Here is a 26,079-nt window from a genome sequence, read left to right as displayed (position 1 = left end):
TTTAGAAAACATTAATGGTCTAAAACAGGCTTTTATGTTTTCAAAATATTTATTTTTGCTTTTGTGGTAAATTATGATTTGGAAGTCATCTTTTAATCAATTTGAAATAAATTACATAATTACTTAAATCCTTACAAAAAGTAATAGTAAAACTCAGTCATAAATGAAGTAAACTCGAGCTGTTCTGTCGTGAATGAATCTGACGAAACATCCTGCAATCAAAAACACTGCTTAATCTCTGACTGACGTGATTAAACGAGAAAACACACGCGTCAGCATTAAACCTGCAGTGATTGATCTGAAAATCACGATTAATAACCTAAATATCAACACCTGGATAAATATTTAAAGATCATAATCAGCAAGTATTAATGTCACAATAATCCCACGTGATTTCAGGCGACTGAAATAAAACTCACTCAGACACACCAGTGGAAAACTCAGGTTTCGTTTATCTAGAGCAAATAGTTTACAGATAGCGAATCCTACACAGGTGAAAGTTAACAAAAACAGTTCATATATACAGCTGCCATAAAGCACAACGTGTGAAATAAATACAGACATGATTTTAAACATGAGCATCTAAACTGAAGGCATGCGCAGCATGTGTAGCTCTATGTCTGAATCTACTTGCATTAGCAAAGCGTTTGCGCAAAAATCCCTTCAGTGAATGAGCTTTATCAACAGCTCACTAGTAAAGCAGGAACATCAGAGTTGGTGATTTACTCGGTAAGATCTATACAACACTGAGTTGCTTATCATACTGAATTAAAGATTCTAGCTGATGTATGTAGTGGTCCGTATGTAGTTCACTATAAAGTATTTACAATCTGAACATTTGATTCTTTTACCAGCATTAATGAAGTGTACGGAAGTGACGTCTTTGTAGTGAAGGAATCAGTTCAAGTGTGTATTGATTGCCAGAGTCCAGAGATCTTCTAACTCAGGGTACGTTTACACGACAACGATGTAGCTACTAAAAATGGAAATGTTTTTCCTAATGCTATCGTTTTTAAAAAACTTGCACTTTGAAACCTGTTTTCAAAAGTTTGCATATTCAGGCCTCCAACATGCAAACTGAACGCGTAAATCGTGTAAATGAACGGCTAAAATGCAACGTTTTTTTTTAACGTTTTTAGTTGAAAACTGTTGCGTGTAAATATGGAAGCTTGTTTAAATAAATAATAATTGCGACTTTTTATCTCACAATTTTGACTTCATATCTCGCAATTGTGAGAAAAAAGTCAGAATTGCGAGATGTAAACTTGAAATTGCGAGATAAAAAGTCAGAATTGTGAGAAAACAATTGCAATTGTGAGATATAAAGTCAGAATTGTGAGAAAAAAAAGTTGCAATTGTGAGATATAAAGTCAGAATTGTGAGATATTAAGTCAGAATTGCGAGATATTAAGTCAGAGTTGCGTGAAATAAAGTCGCAATTGTGTTATAAAGTCAGAATTGGGAGAGAAAAAACAACAATTCTGACTTTTTTCCCTCATAATAGTTTATATCTCACAATTCTGACTTTATAACACGCAATTGCGACTTTATATCGCGCAATTCTGACTTTATAACATTCAATTGCGTATTATAAAGTCATAATTGCGAGATATAAACGTGCAATTATGAGAGAAAAGTTCAGAATTTCAAGTTTATTTCTCACAATTGCGAGTTTATATCTCATAAGTCTGACTTTACAACACGCAATTCTGACTTTATATCTTGGTTGGAGGGGGGATATGGGAAAAAACCACAAAAGGACATTTGTTTTGAAGAATTGTTCATCCTGAAAACACAAAATAGAGACTTGTATTGTATTATGTTGCAAATATCATTTGATCGCTGCATCCAATAAAATATGAAAAAACAAAAAAGTGCAAGGTTTTGGAAACGATACCAATATAGTCTGTATCTGCATATTACGTGTTGAGTCTATAGGGGTGCAGTTTCTTTAAAAAAGTGACATCGCCATCAACTGGCCAAACAGCAGAATACAGCCATTTTATTCATTTTCGTGGATCCATGTAAATCCAACAGGTAAAAGGAAAGTCTTTTCCGTTTTTAGTACATCATTGTTGTGTAAACGTACCCTAAATTATATCATCTTCATTGTCTATGGTTTTATACTAAATTAATAAATTGTAACAAATACTAGAAGGATTATAGATGATTCACTCCACAAAATCACCAGTTTTTTGTGTGGAATGTTCTTTGGGATTTCTAACAAGAGCGGATAATATTATGTGACTTTCTTTTCATGGTAAGGCGCTTAAATTCAAACCTAAAAAAGAAAGGAAAACTAATGAAATCTAAAGTTTAACGTTCAGCAAAAGCACAGAGTGATTCATTTAAGCACCAAAATTTAAAACGGTTTACAAAAAGACTAGCAGAGCACTTTAAACAACCGAACAGGCACAAACCGTCCTAAACCAGAAAACTGCAAATTGACTACTAGTAAAAATCCAATTTGGATCATTTTTTAGTTAAAATTATTGCTCTAAAACTTCAGATACGCTTATACATTGTTTGATAGCACAGCATGTCAATAATCCAGCAACTAATTTAGTGTTTGTAAGTGAAAGCTTTCGTTTTAAAAGACCAAATGCAGCTAAATCTGATCCAGTTTGGTTTTAGATCATAATTGTAGGTTTTGTTAAAAAAAAAATATATATCAGAGTGTGGTCCTTAAATCACAAAAGGAGAACTTTAGTTAAAGGAGAACTCCCTTTTAGTGTTAAAATAATCATGGTCCTCCTAAAATATCTTAATGCTAACAGTTATTTGTGTTTATCACTGGGATGTGCAACGCTGGAATGAGAGATTTCAAGGTAAATTTGCTCTTTTACAATCAGACTTTGAGCAAAACCTCTTCACCTGTTGGCCAGACATGAAACAAATACTGTACAAATACAATCTCAGTTCTTGCATATTTTCAGATGCCCCCCAAAAAAAAGACACTCACCACTAAACAAGCGTTCTAGGGAACTGGAGGCAGCAGCCGAGTTAAAGACGAGAAACTACGACGGACGCCCTCACTAACGAGTGCTGACGCTGGAGGTTTGAAACAGGACTTCTGATTGGCCGATTAGAGAGAACTTTTCGTGTGCTTTGAATATGAGGAAGTTAGACGCCACTGCAAAAATGTAACGGTAAAAAGTAATAAAGCATTAGAGAATAAAAGCCCTCGCAACAGTTCTCTCACACACACACAAAGGCTCAACTGCTGCGCGCACACTCGCTCGCACACACACACACACACACACACACACACACACACACACTCACTATGTTGGTAGCAGATGTTCATTCAAGCACATACGCAACCAATCACAAACCCCAACAGGCTGCGGTTAAAGTCGTGTAAGCGGTTGCACCTGTTAAATGAATCATGTGCCCTTTATTAAAGCAAATGTGCACCTAAACAAGATCTACTCGCACGATGGGCCGAATGTGCCAAGTCTTTGAGAGAGTTTAAGGACGGGCCTGTAAGAAAGCTGGGAATTGAGTGTTCAGCTGTGAGACGAGACGTCTGAAGAACTGCTGCTGTTGCTGGTGGTGGTTTGAGCTCGTTTGATGTACAGATTCAGTAACTTCATCTGTAGAGACAAAACAAGACTTCACACACATGAACCCAGTGTGCTTCCTATCTAGACAGTCTTATAAGGGATCACAGGTGGTGGAAACTGTTCAAACGCAGGATCATTAGAGGGTTATTATCGTCAAAGGTGCAGTGTGTGATTGTTAGCGGCATCTAGTGGTGAGGTTACGAATTGCAACCAACAAAAGTTATGGTGGCCGACAGGAAGTGATGTCATCGTCTGAGACAGCAGAGTTGCCTGTTCAGCAATGAGGTTTCTTTACAAGGATAAATTAAGAAATTATGTTTACTTAATTATTCAGTAAAACTGCTCATTCTAAGGTAATAAAAACATGACGGTTCATTATGCAAGGTCTTTATACACCACTGAAAACATAGTTATGAATCTTATATTGCATTTCTGTCAATAGATCCTCAGAAATATTACACAATGCACCTTTAACTAAAACTGAAACCATAAAAAAATGTCATTACTAAAGCAACATTTCAAATTTTTGTTTAGATTAAGTTGAAGATGAATTACTAAAATAATACTAAAAACTATATAGACAGCAAAAAAACAACATCATACAGTACTGTTCAAGTTTTGGGTCAGCAAAATTGTTTTAATTTTTTGAAATATATTCATACTTTTATTCAACAAGGATGCATTAAATTGATCAAAAGTGACCGACTGTAAAGAAATGCATAATGTTACAAAAAATAAAACGTCTATATCAAATAAATCCTGATCTTAATTTTCTTTTATCAGTCTACAAAAATATGAAGCAGCAAAAAGCTTTTTCAACATTGATAATAATCATAAATGTTTCTTGAACAGCAAATCATCATATTATAGTGATTTCTGAAGGATCATGTGACACTGAAGACTGGAGTAATGATGCTGAAAATTCAGCTTTGATCACAGGAATAAATTACACTTTACTATATATTCACATAGAAAACAGTTATTTTAAACTGTAATAATATTTCAGATTTTTTTACTGTATTTTTGATCAAATAAATGCAGCCTTTATGAGCAGAAGAGACTTATTTCAAATATATTAAAAAGCCTTTTGAACGGTACAGCCACCCAAAATCCACTCAAGATGGTAGAAAATGTTGATAATAAAAAAATAACAAAAATATTTAAACCTAGACCTATATATGTGTTCTTGTTAGGTTTCTATCATAAAAGCTTGTGTATGAATATATTGATGAGATCTGACCTTGCTGCCGGTCAGCTGCTGTAGATGAGGCTTCAGATCTTCACCGATGATTGAATAAATGGCCACCAAACAAAAAACACTGGCCTTACGTACACTGCTCTCGGTGTTATCATAACCCTGAAACATACACACACACACACACACACATTTTCATCTTGCTGTCTGTCTCTGCATCAGTGTGTGTGTGTGTGTGTTTATACCTGTAACAGTCCTGGGATGATGTCAGACAGAAGCTGCACCAGGGAATCCTGGGGAATCCGCTCGATTACTTTGGTCTGCATCTTAATGGCGGCGAGGTTGATGGGATAGTCGGCTGTCTGGATGATGGGACACAGAACTTTGATGCACTGCTCGGGGTGGATCGATCCGGCCAGCGTGGAGGCCGTTTCTTCTGCGGCCCGAACGACCTGTGGAGCGCATTAAAACATTAACAACACGACCTTCAGACGACCTCATCTGATGATGTCAGAGGCAAAGGCCTGATTTTAACCATTCTGACCTCAAGGCCTCTCACTGTCCACAACAATATATCAAGTTCATGTAGGCTAAGATGTTTCCCCTGGTACATCTGCTGTAATGACACCTTTTTGTTATCAAAGTTTTGATAATTAACTACATATCAGGATTAATATAGTTACATAAGACCATAAAGACATTTTTTCGCCTTACTTATAAAATAAATGTTAACTGAAATTTGCCACCATTTCTCATTTGCATTCCGTTTAACTTTATATACTTAGACTGATTTTTTTAAACTATACAGACATATATAGAAAAAAAAATAATAATAATAAAAGTTTTTCAAAAAATCATAACAAAATGACCAAAAAAATCCAAAATAGAACCAACAAAAAAAAAAAACGAATTAAAAATATGAATAAAAACTATAATATTATCTCAATGATACTAAAATAAGTATGATTCATATATTAAACCATATAGTAACTAAAATAATTATAATTAAAACAAATGAAATTTCAGAAGTTTGAAGAGCTCCTCAAGAGTTCCTACACTCTTTATTTCTTACTCAAATTTTACCTAATAGAATATTTTAGCATAACTACAAAAATATATTCTTAATAGAAATGCCCATGGACTTTAAAGATATGATATATATAAATCACACTTTTTAAAATGAGGCCAGTGTTGTTTAACTATCATTGATATACTATTATTTTTACTGTTTTGTTAATATTTGGATTGAGATTATTTTTATATTTTATATTTTTATTTTAGTTAAAATTGTCACCTTTTTTATATGCCTATATACTTTTTATTTAATTTTAGTTTGTTATTTTAGTTATTTTACTTAAACTAAATAAAAATGAGAAAAGTTTCCTTGGCAACTAGCTAAAATAAATTATTTTATATTTCATTTTATTTCAGGTAATATTTATTTTATCACAAGCAATAATTTTTTTTCACGGTTTTAGTTGATGATACAAATAAATAATAAATAGCCTTCCTCATATATCATATATGGGAATTAGGGCTGTAGCTATCGATTCTTTTTGTAATCGATTAATCTAGCACTTAATCGATCGATTAATCGAGTAATCGGATATTTTGTGTGTGTGTTTTATTAACAGAATAGTTATATTAAACTTGTGTCTATTTCAGTTAAAGCTGTTATACGTTATATACTATAAGTTATATAGTATGCAAGTTAAAGCTATCTCATATGTGAATTTTCCTTTAAGATGTTATAATATAACCACTCTAAGCATATTTGTGTATTCTGGTAGTTTAACGCTGAAGAAGAGCTGTAACGTGACTTGTTGTTGAACACGCAGTAAAAGCTGACGCACTTTTTCTTCCGTGCGTTTTAACTGAAAAATGAGTACTCCGAATCTTTATTAAAAACCAACAGGCTGGGGACTTTAATTTTTTGTTGTTGTCTGTATTTGGCAGACGTGAAATACAAACAAGGTCTCGCAAAGACTGCAATACAATATTTGTTCCTCCATCACGTCCCGGTGTGTGCAGTGAATGCATGCTGAAATTATTGTTGCGTGGCTACATAAAAGTTTAAGCATATGTGATGCATTGCTGCAATCGGTCTGACTGGCGTGTGTGTGTGTGTGTGTGTGTGTGTGTGTGTGTGTGTGTGTGTGTGTGAAGGGGTTCTTTTTTTTAGCCTATACTCTCTTGCAATTGAACGTGATAGTTACGTTTACTACTTAAAAATGTCATCAAAGCTAAAAATCATATCTAGTCAAACCGCATCACGACGACATCGCTACAAATACAGTATGGGATTAAAATCAGCGAACATCAATAGGCTTAGAATACGTTACCTTGTTTCAGCGAGTTAAGTGTATTAAGTGAATTAAGTGTGTAATGATCCCACACTTTAGACAATTTCTGCCGTTTATTTACATATTTATTCTCCGCCATCGCGCCAACTAAATTCAAAATATATGCTTCCTGAACAGGTCCGTGTGAATAAACGGTCCGTGTGAAACAATCAAATCCCTGCGCCGCGCGTATAGTGCGACATAGGTATTTAACAAGGCTTCGAGGCAGAGTTTTTGCCTCGAGGAATTTTTGTAATCGAGTAACTCGAGGAATCGTTTCAGCCCTAATGGGAATCCTGGTGGTGATTTTTAGTTTTTTGTACTTTATATTAATCCTTGTTTTGTTCTCTTTAAGGCTCCTGGTGGACGGAGAGAGAGAGAGAGAGTGTGTGAGAGAGAGTGTGTGTGTTTGTGTGTGTCTTGCTCACCTCTTTATGACAGTCTTTATGGGCCTCCAGTGTTTTCATGATGGTGAGTTCTGCATAGTTCTTGAAGCGCGCTGGTTGACCTCGCATGATCTCCTTCAGGACTCGCAGTGCCAGCGCTCGGATGGTGTGCTGCGGACACACACACCATCATCTGTCAGTTCTGTTGCTTATCTGGAGTGTGTTTCCCGTACAACGACGCAACTCACTTCTCCACTATTATAGTACGATGCATCGTTGAAGAAATCAACTAGCTAGTCACGACTGTTTCCCGAAACCATACGGTCGTAAATTGATCGTTCAACCACGTTAGTTAATGATGTCACGCATGTGTTGGAGTAATAACTTCTTTTAATGAATCTGTTTGAGATCGAATTAATACTAGATGTTTTGCTATAAATTACGGACATGCATCTGAGGACTATTTTTCATTTTTCTCAGTTATTCTGCTTTATTTCCAGATTCGATCACAGACTCATTCTTACACTAGATCACGTTCACACACGCGCACTCTTCAAAAACAAAAACTACACTTTAAATCTCGACAAACTAAAAGACGTAAACGACATTTGTATGTATTCTAAATAAAAGATACAGATTGCGCTGAATGTCAGCTTGATTATTTGGCTCAAGATAAGGATTTATTATAAGGAATCCTCATGTCATGCAAACAAGAAACTCTTCTTCTAACCGCAGGTCGAGATCTGTCGTGTCAAACACACACACTTTGCGATGCTGTTTGCGAATGTTCATCCGAACGATGGTTTCGGGAAACACGACTCGTTGAACGGCTGATAGCGACAGAACTTGCGACCATATTTGGCTAACGATGCTTTTGGGAAACGCACCCCTGTGTGTGTGTGTGTGTGTCTCACATCTTTATGTGTGTGTGTGTGTCTCACATCTTTATCTCCCAGCGTCTCCAGCAGGAGCAGAAGCATGGTTTTAAAGTGCTCCTCCCACAAGGCCAGACTGTCGTCACGCGTGACCTTCAGCAGCTCCAGCAGAGCGGCCCGCCTCTCCTCCACACGCTCGCTGTGATTGGACAGCTCCTTCAGCAGGTCACCAACCATCTCCAGGGGCTGCCCGGGTCCTGACCAATGAGAGTCCACGACAATAAACACACGCTGACCTGGCAGTCTGAACATTTAGCCTACGTTCATACCAGTGGCGACTGCTGGGAAGCTCATTTCCGGCCTACATCATAAAAATTGTCCATTTATTTATAGCCTAGCTAGCCTAGCCTACTGTATGAATGAATGAACAAACGATCTAGAAAAAAAAAAATGAGATTTAGGTTAAACTAAAACAAGGAATTTGGTGTTTAATTGTGTGAAATGTAAGGGTTCTGTCACTTCTGTCTAGTCTATTTCTTGGTTTTGTGACAGAGCCCTGACACTCATGTTTGTCTTGTGTTGTGTAGCACACAGCTTGTGTTTTTACTAGCTGTGTGCTATCATGTTGTCATGTTTTGTGTGAACACGTGGCTTATGAGTGTTTTCATTGGCTGCGTGTTCATGTCTTCACGTCTCATGGTGATTTGTTTTAGTGGCCATGTGCTTGTGTTTTAGTCATGTTGGGTGTGAGCACATGGCTTTTCATGTGTGTTTCCTTGTGCCATTTTTTGGGCCCCATGAAAAGAATCTTGACAGGGCCCCCAACACAGCGGAGACTTTTTTCATATTAATTTACATAAAATCATGCGCTATTATGGTATTTTGACTATCATTCTCATATATTTAGAAAATTGAGTTTGCTTATCATGCAATTTTAACACTAGAACGGCCACCAGCAGTCATTTTAACCGCAACATTTAAACTTATGGTAATTATCTTACTATTTACTTGTTTGGTGGAGGCAATCCAGAATTACTGTTGGTGAAATTATAATCAGACAAATATTTAATATAATGGCAAAATATTTGCCTCTGCCTCTTTTTTCTTCAGAGAACCTGTTGTTATCCACCGATCCGAAATAGGCCACTAGCCTATTTTAGTAATCACACAATAATTTGACAATTTAATTTAAATTTTATATCAATATAGGCCTACATATTCTTTTTACTTTTTTTAATGGGAATTTCCTGGTAAAATGAAGGTAAAAAAATATTATTTTGTATTTTATTTTGCCTTTCCACGGACCACCTGCAGTACCCTCACGGACCACTAGTGGTCCGCGGACCACAGTTTGGGAACCACTGTTCTAGAGAGATGTTAAATGAGATTTTCATTCACAGAAACTGACTTGTGCTCTTCAAACAGTTCAAAACATCCTCATACCTGCAGAAAAACCTTTGGGATGCATGATCTTGTTTTCTCCACAGTCCTGCTGACGACCTGAAACAAGAACCCAAAGACGTTGGTCTGTTTCTGTGAACATCATGAAGAGATTCTCCAGTAGATGTGTGTTCGTTTACCCTCTCGGATCTGCTCCCCGTCGTCGAACAAGGCGAGCGCTCCCTTCTCGTAGGCGCTGATGTCGCTGTAGTTGTAGGGGTTGTACTCGCGTGTCCACGGGCCGCTGAACGATCGAGGGGATGGTGTGTTTAATAATGACGTCTTGTTGTCCAGCGCCGTCCGGCCTCCCTCCAGACGAGGATCCACACAAGATGACGCCACACCGGTCTGAATGAGAAAAATGGTTATTTTTACTTCAACCTGAGTGATTATAACATCTAATTAATCCAAACTTTTTTTTTATTGTTAAAGTCCCCCTGTAGTCAACAATTGTATCTCTTTAAACTCATCTTTGATCACCAAAACGTCATATTTAAACGTTTTTCCTTGGGAATTAATTATGCCTTGAAATATCTTGAATGTAACTCGACACTCTTGCCTCATTTAGTATGTGCGGTTCTATGAATATGCAAATGAGCCCCGCCTCCACTCACTCACTCACTCACTCAGAGATCCACTCGTTGGCGATCACACTTTGATCTGATTGGTTACAAGGTAGTTTGTGACGTCAGAAACACCAGCGATTTCAAAGCGTGTTTTTGAGACTGTCTTTGGTTCACTGCAGTTTTAAGGAGAAAATACTCAGCAATGCTGTCGACTTTACACATGGTTTTTCTTAAAGCAAATTAAAAACACCACATAGACATACAAACAACATTAAAACCAGAATTTTTCACCACAGGGGGACTGTAAATTTTATGTAGTTGCTTTTTCAAAATGGTCACATTATTAATGATTAATATAAATGGTTAATATAAACCAATATATATAAAAATCACACTTTTTAAAATAAGGCTGGTGTTATTTTAGTAGCGTTGATATACTATCATAGTTTTTGCATATTTGGATTAAGATTATTTTTATATTTTCTGAATAAATTAAATATTTTCATTTTAATGTTAGTTATAAATTTGAGTAATTTTTTAAAATGCCTATATAATATTTATTAATTTTAGCTTTTAGTTTTTTTTAATTTAGTTAGTTATTTTAGTTAAATGAGAAAATGAAAATGAGAAAAGTTGTCAACTAGCTGAAATAAAATAAACATAAATATTTTTTATCATTAACTAAAATGTTCTTGTGTCAACAAGTCGCTGAAACTATAACTATAAACAATGAAACTATTGCTGGTTACATGCTACAAGCTGCTAACACAAAAAGTTTTGCAGCAGAAACAAACTTCATGCAGAACTAGATCAACTAGATCAACAGATTGTGGTACTCACCGGATCTTCCCTCTTGCCGTCACGTTTGATGGGCTCGAGGATTTCTTCCTGACTGCGGAAACTGAAGCTCTGGATGGCTTCGGTTACGCCTCTTAAAGAGCTGAAGATCTCGTCAGAGTTCATGTTCTCGGTGTCGTACTCCAGCATACTGTAAACACACAGTGAGGTGTGACTCCATACACACACTGATTTCAACATATAACACACACGGGACGGCACACAGACGAGATGAATGTGTTTTCTGCTCAGCTGCAAAGGAAAAGTGACACATCTTGAATGTTTCATACGGACAGACTGACGCTTGACAAACTTCTGCATTCGCCACGAGTCCCATGAAGCAAAGCGGCGGAAACAAAACAAATCGTGTGGATGAGAGACAGAAAGACGTCACAAAAGTGATGAAAATGAGGACACAGATTCTCACTTCGCTAAAATTTTCAGAATTTTTACTCTTAAGACAAGACAGTACAGGTGAATAGTGTCAAAAATGTAACTAATCGACACAGTACATTAAGACAATTGTTTTTCTTTTCTGAAGTGTTGTTTAAATATGCAAATGAGGCACCATCTAATCAGAAATCTGAACTATCCAGGCTCAAAATATAAGTCTAATTTTGTTGAAATATTAAAGGTTTTTATACTGAAAGGTTTCTCTTTTTATTACTCCATAAATCAGAAAATACTGCTAACAGACAGAAAAAACACATTTTTACCATGTTTTAGGAATAAAGTGTTCAATAAATCAGAATACAGATAGGAATAAAACTATAAAGTTTGGTGTGTGTACCCTAGTGAAAAATAAATATACTAAAATGTATTTGAAATACATTTATTTTATGCCAAGTACACTACAAACACATTTACAAATGTATGTGCTTAATATAAATACCCTGCAGTATACTAAATTTGTATACTTAAAGTCTGCTAAATTGGAACAACTAATTTTGTACTTAATGTACTTTAGTTATCCAGAAATAGTGCTGAGGTTTAACTAAAGATTAACTGAAGTATATTTGATTGTGCTAAAGTGGAACTAATGCAAGAATACTCTTCAAATATCCCGTATTTAAAGACTAATAGTGACATTAAACTCATTTTAGGCTTAATATTAAGAAATGTGCATTGTGCAATAAAGAAGAATTCCAAATAAAGTTTAATTATAATATTTATATCACTAAGGCTCAAGCGATAGTCAGTAAATATGTTAATGGATTTGCAGTATACTGGGTATGAAATAAATGCATTTTAAATACATTTTGATATCGTTTTTTTTTCTATTAGGGTAAAGTGAAGCTGAAGTGGAGATTTCTGACTTTAAAGACATGTATTGTGATCGAAATCTACAGATGAAAACTTAAACATTTACACTTGATGTTTTCTTTCCACTAGTCTGAAAGAAGAATGGAAGCAAAATAGACCAAAACCTCAAAATTGACCAGTGCATGAAAAAAATATATATATATTTTTTCGCCTTAAAGGAACGTTCTGGGTTCAAATAAACCCGAAACAATCCTTTAAATGTCATGCATTGAGTTTGATTTATTAGACTACCAATCCAATGAAAAGATGGACAAGTATGTATGAGAATCAATGTCCTGACGCCCGGGCCGAGGAGTGTTACCTGGGCGAATACGCCCTCCGATGAGCCCGGAGCGGGGGGGTGGTGGGGCCGGGGTGGGGGGGAGGGAGAGGAGAAGAAGCCTTTGAGCTCCAGCCCCATAAACGACTGGGCCGAGAGGAAGAGGAGGATGAAGAGAGAGCAGGGAGGATAGAGACAAAGAGGAAAGATAGCGTGAAAGACGCTACCGTGTTCTGAGCAAACATGACTAGGGTTGGGAATCGAATACTTATGGTCAGGAATCGGATACATGTTATAAAATTTCAATTTTGATTCCTCTTATCGATTCCTTTGTGAGTATTTCAATATGAATTTAAACCATTCAAGCGTGGAAGAAAGTCCAACAGTAAAAGTGAAATTTAAATGAGTCTTTAAGAGTCATTGAATCATTCACTCAAACTGATTAAAAAAATTTTTTTAATGAACTAAATATATTTTACATTTTTATTTTTAATATTTTAAACTAAATGTATATTAAATAGACCGCAGCAATTTACATTTTGTCAGAACTAGTGGTCGACCGATATGGGTTTTTTGATGGCCGATGCCGATATCTTAGAGATCAGGGTGGCCGATGGCTGATATAAAGCCGATATTTATATTTATATATCAAACATATATATCATATGTGTGTGTGTGTGTATATATACACACTTTATATTTATATAAATCAATATTTAAAAAATTAGATACATTTAATAAATATTTAAAATTATTTAAAATAAACATGCGTAGGCCCTATACTTTAGATGGCAACTTCTTGAATCTGCAATCCTATTACAGTATTTTTCACAAATAAAGTAATTGTTTAAAAATATATGAATATGTGAATACAAAGGAAGTAAACACTGTAACAGGGCCCTCAGTAATCTGGTAATTTCATGCGCACTGATAATCATATTTTTTTACTTTGACTTTTGACAAGGTAACGCTAATTTTACATACAGCACACAGTGAAAACGACATGAATATGACACAGTGGGACACTGGATATAGCACAGCATATTTTAAAATGAATGATTTAAAGTTTTTCGATCGCGTCTCCTGTAAAGCTGATCTTCTGTTCACATTTACTCGCTTCACACGGACCGTCACTCGCAGGAACACGTTTATGCAGGCTAAAGTTACAAATGCACACTTCACAAGATATCACAGCTGGATTCGATTAAATCTGCAAGGTTTGTGAAATTAAATGTTTATTAGATATTCAGAGATTTGTTTAAATTATGTAACTTAGATGCGCATTTGCTGAATGTTGACGGTAAATGAGAAAGTATTTTAGCCTGATTGTTTGCCTTTTCTGTTACAAATAATATAAAAGCAAACGCATTACTTTTTCGCATACCAGTAACGTTCTTTGATTACCAGTTCTGTAGCCACTGGTTCTGTCTAACAAAGTATTAGATATGACTGACAGAGAGACGGAGAATGTGAGTGAGCGGTGTGTGATCAGTTCAGGCGCTGCCGTTCTCTTCTCAGGTGCTGGTGTTCTCAGCGCCGCCCGTCAAAATAAAAGTCTGCAGCGCCGTCAAAATAAAAGTCCTGCTTCCAATACATCGGCCAATCAGAAAAACTTATCGGCCGATGCCGATATTTAAAAAAAACAACAAATATTGGCTGATATATCGGTCGACCACTAGTCTGAACCTTTAGTAAATTACATGTAATTTGTTTAGTTGTCTATGCAGAATCGTGATCTCTATTTTTAAACAATAAAATCTTGATTCTCAATTTATCCAGAATCCTGCAGCTCTAGATAGCTAAGAATATTAAGTCGTCACATTTATTTCTGTAGCACTTTATACAATACAGATTGTTTCAAAGCAACCTCACATCAATAAACAGGAAAATAACAATGTTACTGTTGTATAAATTAATAATTAATGAAACTAATTAAATGTTAGCTATAAAGCAGTTCTACAGAAGACAATAGTGTCATTATACAGTTAAATTCAGTTCAATGTTGATTCAATTCAATTCAATAATAGAGCCAATGTTCCCAGTGGCAGGGCGGTTATGTTAATTGTCTATTATTTTCTTAATATTAAATATATATATATATATATATATATATATATATATAAATTACTAAGGTAAATTGTTATTAAAATGAATAAACTAAAACGTTTATATATATTTAAATACATATTTAAGGTGATTTATTTAATAAAATTGTATAAAATAAAATAAAAATGTAATATTAAGAATACAATAGGCTGCAATACAATAACTCTGCAGCGTTTTTCTTCTGGCTCAGATTTCATGTAGTCCTGATGATGTCACACAGATGTGTTTAGTGTATTATTGTGTTTTGGGTGACGTACCTGGGAGAAAGTCCTCCGTGTGAGCAGTTGGTGGGTGACGTGAGCGGGCTGGTGCGGGTCACGGGGTGTCTGGGAGGAGCGCGGGTCACGGGGCTGCTGGGAGATGCCTGAGACTTCACAAAAATAATAATAATTCTGTACTATGCAGGCCAGACAAGTCATTTTGACAAGTAGAAATGTCGATTCGTAAAGAAAGACTACGCGCGAGCACAGATACATATTCAAACGAGCATCTCTATAGAATAAACATGTAATATGCATGTTCACGCCGTCAGCGTTTACAAGTTTACACGCAGATGATAACATTTTCAAAATTTTTTAAAGCATGCATCTTGGAACCTGTTTTAAAGTTAGCGATCTCGTGCAAATGAACGGCCAGAATGCATTAAAAGTTTTGTCGTGTTAGCGGCCCCCAAGTGAATAATAACTTATGATCTTTGCAAAGGAAGTGAATCAATCAAAAACTAACTTTAGCTGGATAATAACTTTATTCTAGAGCTGCTGTAAAGCCAAAACTATCTCTGTAAATGTCCTATTATCACTGTAAAGCTGCTTTGAAACACTCTATATTGTTAAAAGCGCTGTATAAATGAAGGAGTCTTGACTAGACAAATAACACAGACATGTCAGTGAGCATCACGTTAAAGGGATAGTTCACCCAAAAATTTAAACTCTGTCAGTATTTACTCTCCCTCATGTTGTTCAACCCCGTAAGACCTTCGTTCATCTTCATAACACAAATTAAGATATTTCTGATTAAATCTGAGAGCTGGATCACTCCTCCATAGGCTTCTTGAGGGATTGACACTTGTTCCCCGAAAAGTTATTAAAGACATCGTTAAAATAGTCCAAGTGACTACAGTGGCTCAATCTTAAGTTTATCAAGCGACGAGAATACTTTTTGTGCGCAAAAACAAACAAAAATAACGACTTTATTTCAACTATTCATGTCTTTCTCTGTGGGCCTCGAGTGAGTTCACTAGTGTAACAGCGCAGCGCTTCTGTGTTGTACGTCACACGTAGGCTTCCTATTGGCCGACGCTGGTCATGTGTGTGATGCGTGTGACGTACAACACAGAAGCGCTGCGCTGTTACACTAGTGAACTCACTCGAGGCCCACAGAGAAAGACATGAATAGTTGAAATAAAGTCGTTATTTTTGTTTGTTTTTGCGCACAAAAAGTATTCTCGTCGCTTGATAAACTTAAGATTGAGCCACTGTAGTCACTTGGACTATTTTAACGATGTCTTTAATAACTTTTCGGGAAACAAGTTTCAATCCCTTAGAAGCCTATGGAGGAGTGATCCAGCTCTCAGATTTAATCAGAAATATCTTAATTTGTGTTCTGAAGATGAACGAAGGTCTTACGGGTTTGAAAAAAATGAGGGAGAGTAATTACTGACAGAGTTTTCATTTTTGGGTGAACTATCCCTTTAAGTCCTGAAGACTGCAGTACAGCGATGGAGAATAAGAGAGTGTGTCTGTACCACTGTGGTGGTGTTGCTGTTGTTCTTCAGATGGCTGTGCAGGAGTTTAGTGGCTCCGTCCTGGAAGGTTTTGGGCAGAGCGCCTAACAACATGGTGAACTCTGGGGTGTTCAGCTCAAACAGGGCGATCAAAACCATCTGAGCGGCCTGAAAAACACACAAGCACTGTCATGAGACAAACATTTAATAATGCTGCAATTATAGAAGCTGAAACCGTTTTCATTATAATCATAAGATGCTGAATTTATGCACTGCTAAATGTTTTTCATCAGTATTTTTGTTTTGTTTTCCAGTACAAAATCAAGAAACTTTTTCATTTACTTGAGAAGCAAAATGACGAGATATTAAGTTTTGTTTTCTGAAATATCAAAATTAAGTGATGGAAAAAAATCTGCCGATGGGGTCAGAAAAATACCCATATCTTTAAATTCAGTTTTTATAAACTTTAAACATAACCAGGCACAATTTAAAAGAAGTGCAAAGCGAGTGTTGTCTGTGATTTAGTTTGTATTGTTGCTGCATTACACTGAGCAGCTCCGCCCACAGTCAAATATCTTCCACAGCTGCTTATTAAACATCAAATAATATGAGATTTTGTCACTTCACACTGTATTTTTTGCCTTGACGCGAGGACGAAAAATGACAGGTGAGGTGCATCTCTACAAGAATCTGAAGCGCTAATATAAACATTTCAGAGATTTGCAATACGATTTGAGTTTAATATGCATCCCAATTGACATTAGTGAGGGGTTGACCTCATTTTTAATCTGAAATGAATACATGAAGGCTGTGAGGGATAGAATTCAGATCGTAAGCTCATAGATCACATTACTTTTTTTTCTAGTTTTTTGTTTTTGTTTTGTCTGCTGGAAATCTTCCGGAAAAAAGTATTTTCAATGTTTCACCAGTTGAACAACCAACATCAAAGTTAAATGAATCAGTGGTATTTTAGTTTTATTGATATACCATAGCTTTTATTTTTATATTTTTTTTACATTTCTAGTAATTTTGTCATTTTTATGAGCTTTTGTTAAAAAAAAAAAAATGCTATTTAGGTTTGCTTTATTTTTATTTATTTCCAGTTGAATTTTTTTGTAATTTTGCTTATGTGATTTTTTTTTTAAATAATATCATTTAGATTTACTTTATTTTTTATTTATTTCCATTTTTTTGAAACTTTTTCATCTTTATTAGTTGTTTTCAAAAAATAATACTATTTAGGTTTAATTTATTTGTATTGGTTTATTTATTTATGGTTACATTTTTTAGTCATTTTTATTTGATTTTGTTTTTATTTTAAATAATACTATTTCGGCTTATTTTATTTATTTATTTCCAGTTTAATTTTTTTAAATAATACTATTTAGGTTTAAATAATTTTATTTATTCCAGTTTGATTTTTAGTCATTGTGTTAAGTCATTGAAATTGTTTTAAAAATTTATTTTATTTATTTATTTTTATTTATTTTCAGTCTAATTTTTGGTAATTTCATTTCATTTTTATTAGTTTTAGTTTTTTTTTATATAATAATATTTAGGTTAATTTCTATTTATTTCCAGTTAGCAATGTTCAAGCTTCAAACTATCACAAATGTTTTTGATAGTTTTAATTGTAGTTAGCAGTAATAATCCTGCCCTGAACGTACTGTATGAATCTCCCTCACAGCCTCGTTTTCATTCATGGCATATACACTGCCTAAGGTCAAAGGTCATTCAGATAAACGTGTTAGTGGTGCAGAAATGAAAATGAGGAAAGACGGTTATCAGCTGACATGCCTGAACATCACCAAACATCATAGCAAAACCATCAGCTGAAATCCTGAACATCATTGCAGAGAGCAGCAGTGTTAGACAAGCCCAAGAGAACACAATCAGACGGCCCGCGTGACCTGGAGAGCCAGTCAGGAGGTTAAAGGTCAAGGGTCAGGGGTCACTACCTGCTTACACCTCTCCTCCAGGTTACTTTCCCCCGGCAGGGACGCCACAGTCGAGCTCCTGCCTGACGCCTCCTCGATCGCCCAACTATGAAGCGTCTGAGACACATCACAACTCACTTTGACAACCAAACTTCAACTTGAGCTCGAGCAACGTCTCATCCGGACCCGTACCGTGAGATCCTTCAGAAACAGAACACTGACCTTTCTGACGTCCGAGCTCTTCGGTTCTGTGGTCCACGTGATGATTCGGGAGACGGCTAATCGTGTCTCGCTGGAGTTCACGAAGTCTGACGGATCCATTTGTCTGGCCAAAGATTCGATGTACTTCAGGATGCCCACCTTCACCTGCTCACACACACACACACACAAGCACACACGCACACACAAGCGCACACACACACACACGCACACACACACACACGCACACACCCACACACACACGCACACACACACACAGACGCACACACACAGACGCACACGCACACAGACGCCCATGCGCACACACACACACACACACACACACACACACACACACACACACACACACGCACACACACAGACGCACATGCGCACACACACACACACGCACACACACATGTTTATTTCAGCTACTTGTCAAAGGCATCATTTCTCATTTTAATTAAAATTATTAAAATGAAAATTAATAAAAACTATACAGGCAGTTTAAAAAACGAATAAAAAGTACAAAACAATCAAAAAAACATTAATTTAAATAACAATGAAAAATTTTTAATTAAAATAAAACATTGAAAATATTAAGTAAAAAAAAATTCCTAAATGATACTAAAATAACATTGTTTACAATAAGGTTCCATTTGTTTACATTAGTTAACATCAACTAACAAAGAAAAATACAACTAAAATATTTAACAATCTTAGCTAATGTTAATTTCAACATTTACTAATACATTATTAAAATCAAAAGTATCAGATAATATTATTTACTGGACCTGATCTAATATGAACCGAGAATCACCAATATTTTTTATTTACTACGTTAACTAGATTAATAAATACTGTAGTTAATATGCAATAAATTTGATATTTTTATGAAATAATATTATGAAAAAAAGCTTAATTATAATAAATTATTAATCATTATTTAAATACAAATTGTAGATTTTATTTCAAATTTTCTTTAAACATTATTTAAACACAATTTATTATTAAAATACTTGAATCCCAAATGTACAGGGTGGTTTGATGGGATATTATAAGTTATTTTTGGACGCCGCTTGTAAGCGTTGGTCAGCTGGTCAACATGACACAGCCATAATGAAGCAGAGCAGGAAAACACTGGGAGAAAAGGAGAAAATAAAGACCAACCTTGAGGTTTGGTGTCTGTGTCTGATCAACAATAAACCGCATCAGGATGTTGAACTGCTGATCGTACGGAAACGAATCCCTGGGAAAACCAAACACAAGAAAATAAACAGAAAACTCTAGAAATAGCATTTATATCGAGGCCGAGCTGGTGTTGCTGAAGTGAAGGGGTTCAGACCTGGTGACGTCGAGAGCTCGCTGAACTTTGGCCTGGACGGACCCCAGAAGATCGGCCCCCATTTTCTTCAGCAACTGCGTGAGCAAAATAAACAGCCAATCCTGAAGCTCCTCTCTGTGTAACGTGATGAAGTCCACCAACGTCTCCAGGAACATGCTGAACACCTGATAAACACACACACACACACACACACATTAATAAAATGGGTTTTTATGTTATAGAAACAGAATTCCGTCTGAACTGTTGGTCCATGTCAGATTAGGGTTGCCAACTGTCCTGTTTTACCCGGGACGTCCCAAATATTGGGCCTAATTTATTTATCCCGTGTCCCGATTATTGACTGCTACGCTGATCTAACCACTGACTCATACAACAGCAACACGAAACTTGAGAATGATCACGAAACCGATCATCATCCAATCATAATTGCCGATTATTCCCTTGAAATTGTAATTGCGATTATTAATTACGATTATCACAATTTACATTGAATATATATAGGCATATTATAATACATGTTTACACAAAGATTGTTAACACACACACACAAGTACTGTCCCCCTTTACTTAACATACACATAAATTGTAAGAATGACTCATAGTAAAGAAAAACATTAGGACTATGGTAAAGCAATTAAATAGCAGTCCCAAACTAGCTTTTGTTAATACAATGTTGATATGAGCCACCACAGTCATTTAAAAATATAAAAAATAACACAAAGTGAAAATAAAGTGGCATTTTTGGGTTATGGAAACGACAGTTACCGTAAATACACAATACTAACAAGAACTGTTAATGAAACAGCTCCTGAATGAAAATCATACCTGCATGCAAATCCTTCTCAGCTAACACGTGATTTATTGGAATTTTACTTTTATTCCGTGACTTACTAATTTACATTGTAACGACGTTGCATGCTCGTAGTTTCTTTGTTTTGCACTTTATACAGTGAAGCGATACACAGCGAGCACCGGCGCGTGCAATTGAAGAGTGCGCGCTACGAGCACAGTATAACGGGACAGGACAGTAAAGTCCATTTTTCTGAGGTGAAAGACTTTATTTCAGCGTACACTTACGTCACTGCCTGGTATGTCATATTGTGCTGGGTTTTCTGAAGTAGCCATGATTCGCCTCTCATAATAACATAATTATGCTCTAAACTCACACACACGCAGAGTGGATTTTCTTTTGTAATCGCGGCTTTGAACGATTACGTAATCGTGGCATCCGTAATCGTAATCGCAATTAGAAATTTGATTAATTGTGCAGCCCTAACAGCCCACGCTCACGCACATCAGACCATACCAACAACAAACTCTAATTTGAGAATTAATTCATCTTTTGGGACAAATCATCGTTTGATTTGTTAACAGAATCCTCTGTAACGTGACTTTAATAGACCGGAGTGTCGAATCTCAGAGCTGGTTCAAACACATCCACATCGCTATGATCAGATGCTTTCTGAACTGCTGTTTTCTCACCGCTGCCATTTTTGTTGGGTTTATGTTGTTATTGCTAGTTTCAAAGAGCAGCACATGTTTACATATTCATCTAACCGTCGCTCTCAGCATCGTGGACAGATGTTCGTTAAGTGAAGAAACGCCGCTGCGAGTATATCAAGGTCTTAAAGTTTAAAAAACAAAAAAAAAAAACATTTTAGCTACTGGAAATAAAATAAAAAGTGAACTGAAATCACGGTTATTATAGTTAACTAAACGGAAAACATAAAAAAATTACATATTTTGTTATGAAATATAAAATAGCACTGACCGAAATAAACATTTATTTCAGATAATTGCCAATTCAATATAACTTGATGTACTAATATTTAAAAAAATTAAAAAAATAATGAAAACGGCTCTGAGATTTTTAAAAGGTATTTGTTTTACGGTATTTTAAGGTTTAAACACTTACTCTCTGATGCATCGGCCCAAACCACCAGCAGAACATAAAGAAAAACAAAATCCATTAGCATTAGGAGTCATAACAAACATAAACATCTCAAGTTATTTGAGTTATGTGAATAGATGAATATGGACAGATGAAATGTCACCTTGCTGTGAGGATCGGCAAACATCCTGGTGAAGATCTCACACAATCTCTTCAGCTCTACACGACTGAAACACAGAGACAGATTTATAATTCACGTTCCATATCATAATCGATGATAATGGTTATGATAGTTAACTAAAACTGTTATGTATCCCCTGGCTTTGTGTTTTGATAATGGGACTTTTAATTTGCATTTACCCTGGTATTTTCGGTGCATAACAGAAAAACTACAAAGGACTACAAAAATGGCAAATTAAAAGTCCCATTAACAAAACACAAAAAGCCAGGGTTTACGTAACAAAAAATAAAACCATAAAAACGTTTGATACTTAATAAAATCCATTACTTTATAAAACAAACTTTGCCTTAAAACAAAAATGTTATATAATAAATTAAACACTTTATTTCAGCTAGTTGCCAAGGCAAGATTTCTCATTTTCATTTAGTTTTCACATACCAAAATAACTTAAAAACAAGACTATAAAAAAATTGGTAATTAATAAATTCATTACTTTATAAAATGAATGTTACCTGAAATAAAATAAAAAACTAAACATAATTTATCTCAGCTAGTTTCAAAGGTATTGTTTCTCATTTAGTTTAACATGATAAATAACTAAAACCAAAACTGAAATGGAAAAATTTATTTTAAAAAACTATAAAGACATTTAAAAAAAGAAAAACTAATAAAAATTGTCTTTGGATAAAAGCACTTGCTAAATGCATACATGTATGTAAATTAAGAAAGTGCACAGCTAATTTTATTTTTTAATTTTTGGTTACGATGTTCCACTTTAGAAATCCAACTAACTATAAGTAACTCTGCAAATACATGTCAACCTACTCTCATAAGAGTATTAGTAGACGGTCTGCTTAATATCTGCTAACTCTTTATTTTGATGCTCCACAACAGACTTTATAACTCTGCAACTACACGTCAACTTATTCTACTAACCTGAACCCTAACAGTCTACTAATACTCTAATGAAAGTTACTTATAATGTCTAAAGTGGACCATCAAAATAAAGTGTAACTACAGGGTTTGTGCAGATACTGTCAAATTAAATTCTAGAACTTTCAAGGACTTTTCAAGCACTACCAATGAGAGATCTCACTTATCAAACAATATCTTTATCATCTTCCAAATTCTAAAAAAGGTAAGTCGATTAATAAAAATAAACCAATAAAAGAAAATGGTACAAATAAAGTGCAGTAGATGCAATGACAGCGGTAACTTTAACCATTACTTAACATTAATGACATTTAACCAGGATACTATGACAAAGATATCGCTTTCCTCTTTCAAACTGTTTTAATATATTGACACTATTAATATAATTATATTAATATATTCCTCCATTAATATATGATTGACCCCAAGAATAAAAGCTGTACCATATTTTTGGATATTTATATGAGCAATATCAAGCTCATAGCTATGCGAAATTGCTCTATATCAGACGGGCCACAGTGTTAATTTTGCGTGAAAGGATTTTTTATCGATTAAATTAAACACTACTTTCACATTTATTGTCTTTCAATAATTCAAGCACTTTTCAAGTACCTTTTCATAAAAATGGCTGTTTTCAAGGGTTTTCCAGGACTTAAAGGGATAGTTCACCCAAAAATGAAAACTCTGTCAGTAATTACTCTCCCTCATGTTGTTCAACCCCGTAAGACCTTCGTTCATCTTCAGAACACAAATTAAGATATTTTTGATTAAATCTGAGAGCTGGATCACTCCTCCATAGGCTTCTAAGGGATTGAAACTTGCCGGCCCAGAAAAGTTATTAAAGACATCGTTAAAATAGTCCAAGTGACTACACTACACTAACGTAGTGTTATAGCGCAGTGCTTCTGTGTTGTACATTTACATTACATTTACATTTATTCATTTAGCTGATGCTTTTCTACCAAAGCGACTTACAATTGCTGAACATGTGTCTCATCCACTACGCAATCACACTAGTGAACTCACTCGAGGCCCACAGAGAAGGAAATGAAGTTGAAAAAGTTGTTATTTTTGTTTTTTTTGCGCACAAAAAGTATTCTCGTCGCTTGATAAACTTAAGATTGAGCCACTGTAGTCACTTGGACTATTTTAACGATGTCTTTAATAACTTTTCGGGGAACAAGTGTCAATCCCTTAGAAGCCTATGGAGGAGTGATCCAGCTCTCAGATTTAATCAAAAATATCTTAATTTGTGTTCTGAAGATGAACGAAGGTCTTACGGGTTTGAAAAACATGAGGGAGAGTAATTACTGACAGAATTTACATTTTTGGGTGAACTATCCCTTTAAATTTTACCAAGTCAAATTCAAGTACTTTAAAGGGTAAGTTTGGCGTTTTACAAGTAAAGCCCTGTTTTAAGATCGTTTCTGATGAAATCGAACGGTTAAGATTAAAAATTGGACACATGCTGCTGTCCCGAGAATTTTAGGTTTTTGTGTTAGCACCCCCCCACCTATACAATGGTTTCATAGGTGCACTGGAACAATCATTCATATAAACGCATTAAACTTTAGTTTACAAAGACTTGAAACTCACAGAGTGGTCTGGGGTGTTCACTGATATGCTCACGCAAAAATCGCTGCAAAAGATGCTTTCCAACAGATGTTTTATGGTAGTTTTTGGAAGAATGTCCGGGTGTGAGGCGTTTGGAAAAATAGGTCCACAGTTTTACAACGAATGGTAAAACACCTGTTGGAAAGCATTTTTTGCAGCGATTTTTGTGTGAGCATATCAGTGCACACCCCAAACGACTTGGTGAGTTTCACGTCTTTGTAAACTAAAGTTTAATGCATTTTTATGAATGATTGTTCCAGTGCCCCTATGAAAACATTGTATAGGTGGGGGGGTGCTAACACAGAAACCGAAAATTCTCGGGACAGCAGCATGTGTCCAATTTTAATCTTAACCGTTCGATTTCATCAGAAACGATCTTAAAACAGGGCTTTACTTGTAAAGCGCCGAACTTACCCTTTAAGCACCCTGTACGAACCCTGTAATGAATGAATTCCTTCATAGACGTGTACTTAATGTGTACCTGAGGACTCTCTGGCTCTTCAGGAGGTTCTGGAGTCCCAGGAGCCCCTCTTTCCTCTCGGACCAGTTAGCGCTGGCGCAGTGGTTCAGGATCTCGGCCACGTCCTCCGTCTGACGCAGGTAATGAGGCATGGCACCGTTACGGGAGCTGAAGGAGCGCTCGGAGCACGCGCTGGACGCGTCGCTGTTCGCGTCGTCATCGGAGTACATGCCGGGAGACTCGAACCGCCGTCGCATGGGTCTCTGCTGCAGGACAGAGTTACACAACACCAGAGAAATAGCTTTCAGATTATGACGCTATGCTAAAGGAACTAGCATTGATTTAACAGAAAAGACACATGCAAAGATTGATGCTCATGGATGTTTTTAAACAATTACATGCATGTGTGTATACGGTAAGTGGGCAAAATCAGAAGAAATAATTAAAAATATACCTACCATTCAAAAGTTTGGGGTCAGTTAAGAAAATAATCATTTAATTCAAATAAATGCTTTTCTTTTAAACTTTCTATTCAATTATCTTGAAAACAAAATGCATCACAGTTTCCACAAAAATATTAACCTGTTTTCAACATTGATACTAGAAATGATAATAGTAATGATGCTGAACATGCAGATTTTGATCACAGGAATAAGTTACATTTTACAATACATTCACATAGTAAACCGCTATTTTAAATTGTAATAATATTTCACTGTTTTTAATAAATTTCTAATAAATGCAGCATTGGTGAGCAGGAGAGACTTCCAGCTAAAACTTTTTGAACTGTAGTGTAAATATTTTTTATTAGAGAAAATGAATCCCTAGTTTTAATGATCATTAAAATTGTTTTTCATTGTGACATTATTTTAATGACAATTAAGACCATCTTTGCTCAAATT

The 26,079-nt window shown here is 35.5% G+C and overlaps 1 protein-coding gene across 2 annotated transcripts in view; it reads right to left on the bottom strand.

Annotated features, from left to right (window-relative positions):
• Nucleotides 1-432: 432 nt before the first annotated feature.
• Nucleotides 433-26,079, bottom strand: part of clasp1b (cytoplasmic linker associated protein 1b) — a 79,390-nt gene continuing 53,743 nt past the window's right edge. For both annotated transcript variants that reach the window (XM_077229773.1, XM_077229775.1), the window contains 16 exons: nucleotides 25,199-25,443; nucleotides 22,153-22,216; nucleotides 20,099-20,262; nucleotides 19,924-20,002; nucleotides 18,778-18,921; nucleotides 18,577-18,672; nucleotides 16,640-16,786; nucleotides 15,153-15,265; nucleotides 11,211-11,358; nucleotides 9,945-10,152; nucleotides 9,808-9,864; nucleotides 8,431-8,621; nucleotides 7,532-7,660; nucleotides 5,007-5,213; nucleotides 4,807-4,923; nucleotides 433-3,596 (listed from right to left, as the gene is read on the bottom strand). In XM_077229773.1, the coding sequence (XP_077085888.1) occupies nucleotides 3,510-3,596; nucleotides 4,807-4,923; nucleotides 5,007-5,213; nucleotides 7,532-7,660; nucleotides 8,431-8,621; nucleotides 9,808-9,864; nucleotides 9,945-10,152; nucleotides 11,211-11,358; nucleotides 15,153-15,265; nucleotides 16,640-16,786; nucleotides 18,577-18,672; nucleotides 18,778-18,921; nucleotides 19,924-20,002; nucleotides 20,099-20,262; nucleotides 22,153-22,216; nucleotides 25,199-25,443 (2,196 nt within the window). In that variant the 3' untranslated portion in view covers nucleotides 433-3,509. The remainder of the gene's footprint in view (nucleotides 3,597-4,806; nucleotides 4,924-5,006; nucleotides 5,214-7,531; nucleotides 7,661-8,430; nucleotides 8,622-9,807; nucleotides 9,865-9,944; nucleotides 10,153-11,210; nucleotides 11,359-15,152; nucleotides 15,266-16,639; nucleotides 16,787-18,576; nucleotides 18,673-18,777; nucleotides 18,922-19,923; nucleotides 20,003-20,098; nucleotides 20,263-22,152; nucleotides 22,217-25,198; nucleotides 25,444-26,079) is intronic.

This window comes from Siphateles boraxobius, unplaced genomic scaffold, assembly GCF_051911475.1.
Source record: "Siphateles boraxobius isolate OS27281-9 unplaced genomic scaffold, OSU_SipBor_1 135, whole genome shotgun sequence".
NCBI classification, from domain to species: Eukaryota; Metazoa; Chordata; class Actinopteri; order Cypriniformes; family Leuciscidae; genus Siphateles; species Siphateles boraxobius.
The sequence above is the reverse complement of the archived record's forward strand: the minus strand, read 5'-3'. Positions and strand labels throughout refer to the sequence as shown.